General features: G+C 36.9%; 1 protein-coding gene across 2 annotated transcripts in view; it reads left to right on the forward strand.

Moving 5' to 3' along the window:
- Nucleotides 1-14,511, forward strand: part of NPAS3 (neuronal PAS domain protein 3) — a 596,309-nt gene that overhangs the window by 170,457 nt on the left and 411,341 nt on the right. For both annotated transcript variants that reach the window (XM_052693214.1, XM_052693213.1), the window contains one exon: nt 2,230-2,474. In XM_052693214.1, the coding sequence (XP_052549174.1) occupies nt 2,230-2,474 (245 nt within the window). The remainder of the gene's footprint in view (nt 1-2,229; nt 2,475-14,511) is intronic.

A 14,511-nucleotide genomic window follows, 5' to 3' on the forward strand; every position in this document is an offset into this window, starting at 1 on the left:
CCACTTCTTTAGAGTTGCTTTCATACATTTATTAATTTCCCATCACTTGTATGCTGGGATTTTTTTTATTCTAGAAGTTTGAATACACTTAGATGGCTCTGAAAGCCACCTGTTTATTTAACGGAGAGCCCTGTTTTTCAGCTGAACTGACTGAGATTGCAAAACTTAACAATCCAGTAGTGCATTATATAAGCTTATATTGCAATACGTTGTTCAGTTTTAGCAATCTTCTGAACATTGTACAGGATTTGTAAACTGTGCTTTCAGTTTTAGGTTTTGCTAAAGAATATTCTATCACTTTTCAATTCCTAACACCTTTCAATTTCAAAAGTCTCATTTGTCACTTAGAATATAGCTTGTAAATTTCAATCTAGCTGTGAGCTGTTAAGTTACAGCTCATAAAGACAAGTAGGTTTTTTAGTATGAAATTCAATAGAGCATTGTATCTTTATCTATGGATAAATAGATGGTATTTCTTACTGGTGGTCTGATCATTCACCGCCTGTATTCCTTAGCTGTTTTTAAAAATATAGTTGTTAGTATATAATTGTGTAGAGAATGTAAGTTTTTAATCATTCTCAGGGCAGTGTGATGCATTGGTGGTCTGCCCTTTCAATTCTGAGGAGTATCTTAGGCAGAGATAGCTGCAAAAAATGTACATAGGTAAGAATATTAAAACAAGATAATCTCTTCTGTAGTTTAAGTCATCCCCAAGTTAGAAGGTGAATAGGAGTCTCAGAATCGTAGTTTTAAATTTACTTGTCTAATCTACTTCATAAGCTGTAGTGATTTTGTAGACTATTCTCTAATGAAAACCAAGGTTTCAATAAGAGTTGTAGAAGCTTGAGAGAAGTATTTGCTGTTTCATTACACACTAGTTGTATTCAAATTTGTTTCTTAAACCAATGGGTATTTAATGGAATTTTGACTGTAATTTCATGCAATTAATAAGTAATCAAACAAAACAAAGTAAAAATACATCCTTTTTGAGGGTCTAGAACTGACTGGTAGACAAAAACATCAACACCAATCTCTATTTACCAAGATGTGGGTAAAATGTACAGTCGAGACTTGTCCTAAGCTGAAAAGTTTGTCTCCCAAAAAACCCCTTAGAAGAGGAGGAAAAAAAATTCATACCTGTTCTTTTTGTTGTTTGTACATTGATTCTTAACCTTCTGGTAAATTTACTGTGCGTTTGTTCATTGGCTTCAAACCACACAACGAACAGTGTGAATCCATTTTCTCTTGTAAAGCAATTATATCAGATATTAACAAAGAAAGAAAGAAACTGAAACTTGAGTTTTCTTTGACTTTTGGGAAAAAATCAGGGGAAGACAACAGCCTTGATGATCCAGTGTCTTCTCAATGTGTGTTCAGATGTTGTACACAAATTAAGTAGCACAGGAGTAAAATCGGAGTTAATTTTAGGCCTAGTATATGGGTGGTAGCAAGAAATATCTTAATAAACCTGAAGTAAATGAGTGTCCTTGCATATCCACCTGTTTTGCATAAAGCAGAAGGGTCTCTCTAATCCAAAAAGCTGCGTAGGAGTCTGTCCTATGTGATGTTGAATTAAAATTGGAAAAAATGAAGCGCATAACTCCATTAACTGCTTTCTTGAATCTCTGAAAATGGTTACTGTTTCAACAGCAAGGCCAGCTAAACAAGTCACAAAGATTAACTTCTTGAAATCTCAGTAGGTTTGCATTATTACACCAGACTTTAAAGCAGCTTCTGAGCCACAGAAGTTTATAGCCTGTCTGGTCGTATTGACTGCCGCTACAGCAACCCCTGTCAGTGATAGCACACACTTCAGGCATCTGAATCTAACCTCCTTTCCCATGAGAGTCAGAATTTGGTACAAATATGGACGAAGATAGTTTTTAGTGGGTCAGAAGGAGCAGTAGCATCTGTGTAGATAAAGGATTCTTAGGAATCCTTTCTTCTGGCTGGCAGCAGAAAAATAAAGGACAGGCTAATTAGAGAGTGGATGAAATGAGTTAGGAGCAGTTATGTAACATGTCTACAACTAAAAATAAAACACTGTCATTAGTTTTAATTATTCAAAGATTGGAGTACCATTAAATGTATCCTGTAGTCTGTACATCCATTCACAACACTTTTAAAATGTCATAATGTATATTGAAAATCAGCAATGAAAAAGCAAGTTCATGTCATATGACATAACACTAATATTGATGAATGTCCTACTTTGTTTATTTTCTTCAGTTTACAGGCTTTGAGAAAGGAAAAGTCACGAGATGCTGCTCGCTCTCGCCGGGGAAAGGAGAATTTTGAATTCTATGAGTTGGCAAAGTTGTTGCCTCTGCCTGCAGCCATTACCAGCCAGCTTGACAAGGCATCCATCATTCGACTTACAATTAGCTATCTGAAAATGAGGGACTTTGCTAATCAAGGTGATCCTCCATGGAACTTGAGAATGGAAGGACCTCCACCTAATACATCAGTAAAAGGTATGGCCTAAATACATTGTTTTGTATCGGCTATGGCAGCCTTTAGTAACCTCTAAATTGAAATTTTTACCATCATCCTTTCTTCTTTCCCTGCATATCAAATCCTTTAAAGGGATACAAATGTGGAAATCTGAGGTCTGCATGAGAAAGACACCATGTGAAGGTGAAATAAACCTCTTTTATTTATTTTTATTTAACAACAAACCTACTGATATAAATAATACAACAGTAAGTCTTTTGGGTAGCATACATTTAACTGTTCGAAGTTATCTAGCAATGATCATGTTGTTTTTCCTATTTTAATATTTTATCAATGGGTGTATTTGAGGGAAACGTGGTGTTATTTCTTGATGTGAGGACTCAAACAATCACTTAATTTCCATAATTAAAGCTTAAAGGCAGAATTGTGTCTTCTAGTTCATGAACGTAACATCAAAATTTTTAAATCTTTGATTTTAGAGGTTATATGTGTATTGTTCCTAACTAGGGTTTCCAGTGACTTGTATAAACTGAACATTTTTGTGTAATTTTTTTACTTATGCTATTTATGAAGAAGAGTCTTGATGCTTGATAAGTATTACAAACTATTATTTTTTATAGTGGCTTATTAAACCAGAAACGCCCACAAAGGGTTACTGGTACTGCCAGTGAAAGGAGCTTTTATTTGCTCTTTCATTTAAAGGAAGAAAGATCAGTAAAGCAAAGTTATAATTTTCAGTGGATGGAGATAGACGTGAAGGGCAGCAACTGAAGGACTTTTGGACTGATGATTTATTAGTTGGATATATTTGCATCACTTCGTTTATTTCATTTATATTGTCTGCCATGCCATGTATAATTTTAGTGAAGAAAAAAAAAGGATAATTGCATCATCCAGTGCATGAGTATAACATGGTTCATCAGCCTTCTTATATAATATGCAAGTGTTCACCCCTTTTCCAGGATGAGCCGTCTGGTAATTAAGCAACTGTTTCAAGCTGGATATAAAGTGAACTTGCTCTAGGATCTGCGATCTATCTATTGAAATAGATAATTCCTCCCAAAATTCGTATAGCTAAGCTTCTACTAGATGTCCTATGCTGTAGAAAGTGGTCTCATCTCTGTGTATATTTTCAGACTACCTGAGATTTGTTTCTTGTTCTCCTCTTGTGGAATAAGAATATATATTTGAATACTGACGCTTCCTTTTGGGCAAAGATTCTGACAAAGGAAAGATTTTTGAGGGAAAATTAAACCTTATTCCTAGATATCAGCATAACTAGTCTGGTCTAAGTTAAGTTCTTGTTAAGGTCTTGTTCCTCCCTGTAAAAAGCCTACGTAAACAGTTAATGTCTTTCCAACCTCTGATGAGTTAATTCACATTCCTCTAAGCATAACGGCTATGTAGGGGATAAAAAAGGATTTTTCCTTTTGATAATATTTGAGTAGGGTTTCTTTATACTAACTAGGATTGATTTTTTTTTTTTTTTTTGTCAGAATACTGAAATAATAATTATTACTAATAAATGGTGTTTCTTTGTATATGAATTCACTATAAGCGGGATTAACTGTATAGTAGAAGTATATTTTATTGCTTCACCAGTTCTCCTTATGTGGAGTCCTGTTAACACATTCTGATCAAACATTCATGAAATAACATCAAAAGAAATTCATTTTCATTTATTAAGGTCACTTTTGCTGCCCTTGAGGAAATTCATAAGGATAAACAAGCTCATTTAAATAGTTAGCAGCTTTGTATGGAGTATAGTTGATATTCCTACAATAAAACATTAGACATTATACTTCATTCATGCCCAAGCAATCTCCTGAATAGACTCAAAGATATTTCAAAAACTATATGAATGGTATAGGGTGTACGGAACTGCTTTTTTTTTCACTCTCTCCCTCACTTCCTCTTCCCCCATCCCTACCCAATGTGGTGGTCTGCTTGTGTTAATAATTAAATTTCAAAGCTTAGTTTAAAATTTGTTCCCCAGTACTGTACAGTAACTTATACCTTTTAATTTAGGATTTCATAAAGATCCTTTACTCTGCCTTGTATTTGTCACAGCTTTCCTGAAAAGTCTATGAAAGATGATGAGTTTGTTCTCTTATGCCTATTGTGTAGTGATCGCTATGAGTTTTGCTTGCAAATGAACTCTAAGGTGACTCCATATAATATTTTCAGAGTCAATTACTTCATGGAAATATCTTGAGCAATTGGAAAGTAACAGATAGTTTTCTCCATTATTTTAGAAATATCTATTGTTATAATACAGATCAGATCTACAATGAACATTATGCATTATTCAAGAAATGACCAGGCATTCTCAGCAGTGTTTCAGCTAAATAACTTATGATTGTAACCTTTAAAGAAATATCATTGTGGTGACTATTGGTAAATCATTTCTCCATTCATAGTAATCTTTATTTAGAGGCTATCTAGAAACCATTATATCTTTTATTAATCTTAAAAGCAATAGCCAGTGATTTGACATTTGCTAAAAATGGATAAATCTTCCATCAGCAGACTTCAGTCAATTTTTTTGGTGCATTGTCTAAGGCTTTCTGTATCTAGGAAGTATTAGTCCTCATAAACAAATACATACACAACTTGCAGCAGGTGAGTTTAAAGATTACAGTTCTTAAAGATCGAGAAATTATTCTTTTATGGCAGAAGTTGAGCAAAAAGTTATTTAGAGTCAGGAGGAATAATATGGTTATTCTTTGCATACTACATACAATAAACTATGAATAACAGCACAATTTCCCTTTGTTTCCCAGCACTCTGAAGTTTTTGAATCTCTGTATTTAAGGGAAGTATTCTGAACAGAAAAATGAATTAATTCCTAAGCAATTTTTTTTTTTCTTTTTGCAAAGAGACTTTTCTGAAAGTTCTGACCCGGGAATGAAAGTATTTTTATAGGGTGTACAATGTGTTCACCCAGTAACATGATGTGTCACTTGAAGTCCTCCAGGGTATTCTGATGTCCTCACACGTTGCCCATAGTACTTTTCAAACTGTTATGAGCACCTTCAAATTTTGAGATATCATTGTCTGCAAATGTACTTTTGTGTTCTGTGATGTGTGGAATATCTGTGGCAGATGTAAAGTCATACCTTGTATATTGTTTTTCTTGTTTTGGGACACCAATACTAGATCAGAATTACCATCACTGTAAACAGAAGTCTCCTAGCTCTTGATGTTCGAACAGGGTACCTGACACTTCTCATTTCTGTTTCTTTTGAAGCAGCAATTAAACTCAGTAGTCTATACTTAATTCTCTAAATGCTGTAAATTTGCCATGATTATTTTCATGCTTTTTTTTTTTGTTAAACTGAGGTGTGTATTTTTGTCTTTGGAGATGCATGCATTTGTGTTAGGCCATGAGTATATTTCCTGCTAAATTATATGACATGGAAATTAGAGCATGTAAGACAAGTTTAGGCATCTTTTTTCTTTGACTGAAAAAAGCAATTAAGGGATTACCTGCAATTTCAAGATATAAGTTAGTTTGTTGTAAATGTTATTTTTTTAAAGCCAAAAAATTATTTTATGTATATAAAATTATCTCGCTTATCGTCTGTCATGAGGGATAATGAGGTGAATGAGATTCACTAAAGAGCAAAAAAGACCACAGTAAAAGTAGTGACTAACTGTCGGGCTACATAAAGACTTAAAACTTGCATATTTTTCAGAGCCGGTTATCAATGCAAACAAAGTACAAAAAAAAATAGGCTGAAAAAGATCTTGATGTTTTAACATATTGTGGAGCTTGGGATTGAATTTGGTGCTTTGAATTTTCTGAGAAAGAAAATAAGCAATAATAATAATTGGAAAGTACAGTAAATGTCATGAGATTATCTTCATTTATTTAAATAATTTTATCTAGTTATTTTTATGCTAGATAAGTATATATTTTGAAGAGATAAAATAAATGTTTCAGTTCTGAATCATCTTACTAGATAACATTATCTGTTGTCACTCTCTTGTTTTTTAAGCTGAATATTGTCTTCTGAGTAGAAGCAAGATAGTACAAGCCTTCCCCTGTTAAACCACACAGGCTTTCCTCTGAGAGCAGCTTTCCCTTCTGAGTTATTATGCACTCCTCTCTCTTAGAGAAACCATTCACTGAGGTGAGGAAATAAAAATCACTTTGATCTTCACTGTCTTTGGTCCAATACACTGTTTTTAACTGTCAGACATGAAAAGATCAGATGGCATAGCAAATACAGCATAACACAGATGATTTGGCGTTATTGTTTACCACGAAAGGGGTCTCCAGATCTGGCTGTCCTGCTTCACAGAGATCTTCTGTTCTTGTGCTGGAGAAACCTTGAGAGCTCTATATTTTATTCCTCCTTATTTTAAAGGCATTTTTCTTATTGATAGGAAAATCTGATTACTACCTATGTGAAAGTCACTATGCAGTGCTCTGGCTGCATAAAAGTATGAAACACTGTTTATAAATGTAACACCTATCTCTTATAAACCTGTTTGTTTGGTAATAGGAGTAGTGTTATGGTTGTGGTAAGTTGTTTAATTATCTGTCTTTTACGTAGGTTAAAAGAAAAAGATTATTATGTGGGGTTTGAATGTAAGAAACAAGAGCTGGAAATTTCAGGCAGTCAGTGGTAAAAATATTCATTCTTTGTGAGAATTATTTATGGTTTTCTAGTATGAAAGATATGGAACTCAGAATGTTTGAATCTTGTTGTGGTAGGTAGGGTGAATTGAATACTGGACTCAGAGTTGGTGGTTGCCTAGTGACCTGATTGCTTTCATTCTCCGCAAATGGAATAGGGTGTCAACCAATATACTTGGTCCTTTTTAGGGACTAATTGTCTAATGGAGAAACTTATATGTGAAATCAATTGTGACAAAAAATTTAGGTGGAAGAATTAGAATGAAAGTTGGCTAGAACTCTTAGAGAAAAGACTATATGAAATGATGATTTCTTATAAACCTGAAAATATAAAATTACACACTTTTTCAGAATGAATGCAAGTAGTTTGAAAAAAAAAAAGTCCATTTATGGAAAAAATAGCAAATAAAAGGGGAATATCTAACAATTAAGATAAACTGGAATGTCTAATCTGCCAAAAGTTTACAAAGAAAGTAGATACGTTAAGGAAAAATCTAGAAGAGGTAAAAAAAATGAAAGGGAGATCTATTGCCTAGCATATCAATAGAACTAAAAGTATTGAGACCTCATTAGGCTGGTATGTATCACAGAATCATCACAGAATAATTTGAGTTGGAAGGGACCCTTAAAGATCGCGAAGTCCAACTGCTCTGCATTGAACAAGGACACTTACAGCTCAATCAGGTTGCTCAGAGCCCTGTCGAACCTGACCTTGAAAGTCTCCAGGGATGGGGCACTCACCACCTCTCTGGGCAACCTATTCCAGTGCTTTACTGTCCTTATTGTAAAAAAAACCTTCTTCCTTATATCCAATCTAAATCTCTCTTCTTTTACTTTGAAATCATTTCCCCTTGTTCTGTCGCAATAGACTCTTCTAACTTATGTCCACTGATGCAGTTACACCATCATAGAAGGCCACTAGATTGATCAGTCAGGACTTGCCCTAGGTGAAGCCATGCTGGTTGTCTTATATTATCTTCCTCTTCCATGTGCCTTAGCATAGCTTCCAGGAGGATCTGCACCATGATCTTTCCTGACATAGAGGTGAGGCTAACAGGTCAATAGTTCCCTGTGCCATCCTTCTTTCCCTTCTAAATAATGAGTGTAGCTTTTCTAGTCACCAGGGACTGCCATGATAGTCCTGTAGCTGGAAGAAGGTGGCTTTATGAGCAGGTTCCGCTTGATCAGGCAGCCTGTAGTGTCTGTGATAATGAACTACTGATAGTTTTTTATTTTTTGAGATGGTAGTAATACAGCTTTAACAGCCTGAATTTTTTTGTTTTCACCAATGTGGATTCCAGTCTGAGTGACAATGGAAGATGTGCCATTGTTTATTCCTCAGTCCATGTAACACTGATACACACTTCTGAGCTTGATTTGTTCCACGTGCAAGTTATTACAAAGAATCGCAGTGGACAGCTCATCTTCAAATACAACATTTCCGAGGTAAACATCCTGTCAGATTTGCAAGAAGACTGGATGATGTACTAGAGAACTGTTAACTAACTGGACAACAGCGGGGTGGCATACAGCAGGATGAAGCCTGAATAAATCAGTTGGCATGGATAACTTGTAAAAAGGGCTCTAAAAACTGTGAGAAGATATTTGTCCCCTTAATTTTAAATAAATCCTTTGATATCATGGAAGTTCTAGATAGAAAAGATAACTAGGAGGCAAGTTTGGAACAAAAAAATAGTGGAATGTTGTGAGTTCAAAAGATAGTGGAGTAATGTGGGTAACCATCGATTAGTTAGTCTATAATCAGTTGTAAGCAAATTACCTGGAAAATTCTTGTAACTATAAGAAAAAGGTTAAATTAGTTTAATAAAATAGTTTTTCAATAAACATGCATAAAGCAAAAGTAGATTTGTAAAACAAAACTATTTCTCTGAAATTAACAATATACAAAAACTTCTCTGGATGTAATGCATCCTATTTTATTATGTTGGACCACAGTGTCAGAGGCAGATTGTGTTTTGTAGCTGAGAATTTGCTCTATCAAATAGTGTTATTGTGCTTTTGGTATCTGTAGTATTTTCCACAAAAATAAATAGGAGGCATTACTTTGAGAGCAACATATCTAAATTGTATAGTGGAATATTTTTAAGGGTTTCCACTTACTACTTCATAAGATCATGGCTTTAAAAAACTAGAGAATTAGCAAATCATAGTCTATAAGAATTTACTATACAACTGATCTCGGAAAGCATATCTAAGAGAAAAGTACAAAGGAGCTTCTCTGGGTTTCTGCAGAAATCACAGTGAGCATGATTATCAGTAAACTGGCAGTAAATACAGCATCACTGCTGATTTAAAATTTGCAGATTACAGTGGTGTTTGGGTCACTGACAGTGCTCTGTGTAACTTTTTAAATCAAATATCATAAAATTTATTTCAGTTGGAAAGATTAAATAGAAAATTATATGTATATTCCTAGTATTTTTTATATTTTATTTTTATTATAATATTAGTCATTTTTATCCTGACTATCCTGAATTACAGGCTGTTGCTTTGTAGTTAATTTTGTTTATGAAGGTTTGAAATGCTTTGGTTTTCTTGTGATGCAGAACAGGAACAATGGGAAAAGCACTAGAAGTTCAGCTCTTGTTTCTTTTGTATGAGCAAACGCACGAAAAGAACTTGTTCTATACTTTCAGTGCCAGAAGAAATTATAGAATGATTTCATTTCCAATGGTGTTTTATTTGTATCATGAAAAGTTCTATCCATCACTTGTGTGGAGACACAAAGCATTTACTGATGTTAGCAAATTAATACTTATTCTAAAATATTGTCAGTCAGATATCAGTGCCTGCAAGAGTTGTTTATTGCTAGAACTCCACCTTACAATTTAACCATTAAATAGCGAAAGAACCAAACTAAGTATTTAAATTTTATTATTGAAAAGAACAGGTGATTTTAATGTCTTTTCTCGTACTCCAAGCTGCTACTAATAACTGTATTTTCATTCGATTGAACTCCAGTTCTTTCCCCTTCTATTGTGTTGTTAGACCAACTTGGTCAATTTTTGCATATTCATTATGTTCTTTTAAGACAGCTGATACATTTTATTTAATTTATTTTTCTTGAACGATCTTTTTTTCTTTTTAAGTGCTTACTTGGCGTGCTGAATAGGGTTGAAGACTTCCTCTTTCACACAGCTTTAGTGTTGATTTCTGTATACCTGCATTTTTCTCCATGTTTGCAACTACAGTTCTTGAGTTCTTGATGAAATCTTAGTATTGAGAAAATTCATAAAAACTTGCTATTTTATATATATATATATATAAAGAAAAATAAAAACATGATTAACCGTTTGCTTCAATCCTTTTTCATAGAATCCTTTTTCATAGAAGGTTGGAAAGGACTTATAAGATCATCTAGTCCAACTGTCTTCTCATTACCACTGCTACCACAAACTACTAAACCATATCTCGCAGCTCCTCATCCGGACGTCTCTTGAACACTGCCAGGGACAGTGACTCTACCACCTCCCTGGGCAGCCATTCCAGTGCCAGGCCACTCTCTGAGAGAAAAAGTTCTTCCTCATGTCCAACCTAAACTGCCTCTGGTACAACTTGCAGCCGTTTCCCCAGGTCCTGTTTGTTGCCTGGGAGAAAAGGCCAAACCCCTCTTCACCACAACCTCCCTTCAGGAAGTTGTAGAGTGCAATGAGGTCTCCCCCGAGCCTCCTCTTCTCCGAACTAAATAATCCCAGCTCCCTCAGCCACTCCTCATAAGACTTGTGCTCCAGACCCTTCCCAGTTTTACTGCCCTTCTCTGGACACGCTCCAGTGCCTCAATGTCTTTCCTGCAGTGAGGGGCCCAAAACTGAACACAATACTCAAGGTGTGGCCTCACCAGTGCTGAGTGCAGGGGGATGATCACCTCCCTGCTCCTGCTGGTCACACTATTTCTAATGCAGGCCAGGGTGCCATTTGCCCTCTTGGCCACCTAGGCACACTGTTGGCTCATGTTCAGTCAAGCATCAACCAACACCCCCAGGTCCCTTTTCTCTTCACACTCATCCAACTACTCATCCCCAAGCCTATAAGGCTGCATGGAGTTGTTGTGGCCAAAGTTCAGAATCTGGCACCTGGACTTCTTGAACCTCATTCCATTCACCTCAGCCCAGCGATCCAGCTTATCAAAATCCCTCTGAAGGGCCTCCCTACCTTCAGGCAGATCCACACCACCTCTCAACTTGGTGTCATCTGCAAACTTACTGAGGTACACTCTATCCCCTCATCTAGGTCATCAATAAAGATATTAAACAAGATGGGCTCCAGTACCGACCCCTGGGGGACAACACTTGAAACGGGTCGCCAGCTGGACTTAACTCCATTCACCACTACCCGTTGGGCACAGCCCTCTAGCTGGTTTCTTACCTAAAGGAGTGTATACCTGTCCAGGCCACGGGCAGCCAGTTTCCCCAGAAGAAGCCTGTGAGAGATTGTGTCAAAGGCTTTGCTGAAGTCTAGGTAGACTACATCAACAGCTTTTCCTTCATCTACCAGTCTGGTCATCCAGTCATAGAAGGAGATGAGGTTGGTTAAGCACAACCTACCTTTCATGAACCCATGTTAGCTGGGCCTGATCCCCTGGACACTACGCAAGTGCTGTGCGATCTCACCCAAGATGATTTGCTCCATTACTTTCCTCAGTACCGAGGTCAGGCTAACAGGCCTATAGTTTGGGGGATCCTCCTTATGGCCCTTATTGAAGATGGGAGTCACATCAGCAAGCCTCCAATCCTCGGGGGCCTCTCCAGTTAACCAGGAGCGCTGATAGATGGCCGAGAGCAGCAGTCACCCCTGCTAGCTCCCTCAGCACCCAGGGGTGTAGCCCATCCAGTCCCATGGACTTGTGACAGTCCAGATGGAGGAAGAGCTTTCTGACTGTCTCCACCTGAATCACTACTATTCTGAGTAGCATCCCAGACTTCCAGATCAGGGCATAAAATGGTCTGGCTATTACAGGCAGATGTAAAGAAGGCTTTGAGGACCACAGCCTTCTCCTTGTCCTCAGTGGCCACATTCCCTGCTGCATCAAATATAGGATGAAAATTATCCTTGATTCTTCTTTTGCTGTTGATATATTTATAAAAGGATTTTTTATTGTCTTTTACTGCAGTGGCCAACCTGAGTTCAAGCTGGGCTTTTGCCTTCCTAACTTCCTCCCTGCATACCTTAGCTACTCCTTTGTAATCTCCCCAAGTAACCTGTCCCTTCTTCCAGAGGACGTAGACTCTTTTTCTCCCTGAGTCTCAAGAGTAGTTCCCGGCTCATCTACACCGGTTGTCTTCCCCTACGGCTTGCCTTCAGGCATTCAGGGATAGCTTGTTCTTGCACCTTTAAGATTTCCGTTGTGAGGAGTGTCCAGGCTTCCTGGACCTCTTTACCCTTAAGAAGCGACTCCCAAAGGACCCATGCCCTGAACAGATCAAAGTCTGCCCTCTGGAAGTTCAAGAAAGTAGTTTTGCTGGTCACTCTTCCAACACCTCCAAGAATAGAGAATTCTACAATTCCATGGTCGCTCTGCCCAAGACAGTCCCCAACCTTCACTTCTCCCACCAGTCCTTCTCTGTTAGCGAAAACCAGGTCTAGCAGGGCACCACCCTTGGTAGGCTCTCCTACCAGTTGCATAAGGAAGCTATCTTCGACGCAGTCTAGAAACCTCCTGTACTGCTTCCTCTGTGCTGTATTGTATTTCCAACATGTATCAGGGAAGTTGAAGTCTCCCATGAGAACAAGTGATGGCGATCGCGTGACTTCTGTGAGCTGTTCATAGAATGTTTCGTGCAACTCTCCATACTGATTAGGCAGTCTATAACAGACCCTCACCAAGATGTCGCCCCTACAGGCCTTCCCCCTGATCCTTGTCCCAAGACACTCAACTCTGTCATTCCCAACCCCAAGCTCTTCAATATCAAAACGGTCTTTAATATAAAGGGCCACACTACCACCCTTCTTTCTTTGTCCATCCCTTCTGAGGAGCTTGTAGCCATCTATCACAGCACTCCAGTCATAGTAGTGGTCCCACCATGTTTCGGTAATAGCAACAAGGTCCTAATTAGTCTGACTCACAATTACTTCCAACTCTTCCTGCTTGTTGTTCATGCTGCGTGCATTGGTATAGATGCACTTCAGTTGAGTCATCTGCCTCCCCCCCAGATTTTTTCTTCAGTTTGTATGTTTGTATGTCCTTCAGTTTCCTTCAGTTTGTATGTCCACTGATAATAATCCACTGTGCCATTCAAAATTCACATCCTTTCCAGATAAAATGGATATTGTAATTGTGAAATATTGTGGATATTGTAATTCTATACATAGCTGAGAATATTGAGAATATGGGCTGTGTGGGTTGTGGCAATGGCATGGGCTTCAATCTTGCAGTCGTAAATTTGTCAGGAGGAGAATTGTACTGATGGTTGCATTGGCTGCAAACTTGGTGACGATGATGAGTCAGGGAAAACTTTCAACTTAAAAACAAATTAATTTCTCATCATATAATGACGCATATTGTCAAGAAGAGTTAATTACTAATCCAGTAGAAGTTCCTATGTAAAACTTGATGTTACAACAGTTCACTTTTCCAAAATGTTTCCATATGATTTTACATTCATGTTTTATGTTGTGCAGGTTAACTCCTGGTGGTCTTTTTTTAGAGGCATGAACATCTTAAATTATTTGTGCAGCCTACATAACTTTTTCAAATTGTGCAAGTGATGGGGTTAGCCAATGGCAGATGTGAATAAATTCTGTGTGCCAAAAATGTTTGTTCTACACTTTACTTATAGTAATGGGAAACAGGCAAGAAGTCATAATTGATGTAGCTTTGATCTGTAAAATGAGAAAAAGGCTGTTGCTATCTGTGGATTGCTGTATTTAAAATATGTAATAGAACTTTTGTTTGTCTTTTCATTTATCCTATTCTGAACAGAAGAAAAGTGACTTTGCTATGAAGAATGTTTTGGAAGGGAGCCCCTGCAAAGCTTAATGTTATAGTGCTCCATATTGTAAATAAGTGGTATAAGAATTGCATCTTGTGGTTGGATTTAACAATTTCAATATAAACATCATACCTGAATCTCCTTGGCTGAGCAGAGAGTGTAAGATCATGCTTGAAATCCTGATAACTGATAACTTTAATAGTGTTTAGCAATACTTTTTCTTTCTATTAATGTAATTTACTGTATTTCTGAGTCACATGAACTTCTGCCTTGTATTTTCCTTAAGACCTCGTTGAGACCACTGAAGGGATAATAAATACCATTGTATTAAGTGATAATGAAATAGATTAACACTGCAAAAACAAAGGGAGCCAAGTCCTTATTTAGCATCTAGGCTTTTTTTTAAAAACTTTTTAACTTTTTTTTTTTTTTTTTTTTTTTTCAAAACAAGAGTTAATCACT

This window comes from Tympanuchus pallidicinctus, unplaced genomic scaffold, assembly GCF_026119805.1.
Source record: "Tympanuchus pallidicinctus isolate F22 unplaced genomic scaffold, pur_lepc_1.0 scaffold3, whole genome shotgun sequence".
NCBI lineage: Eukaryota > Metazoa > Chordata > Aves > Galliformes > Phasianidae > Tympanuchus > Tympanuchus pallidicinctus.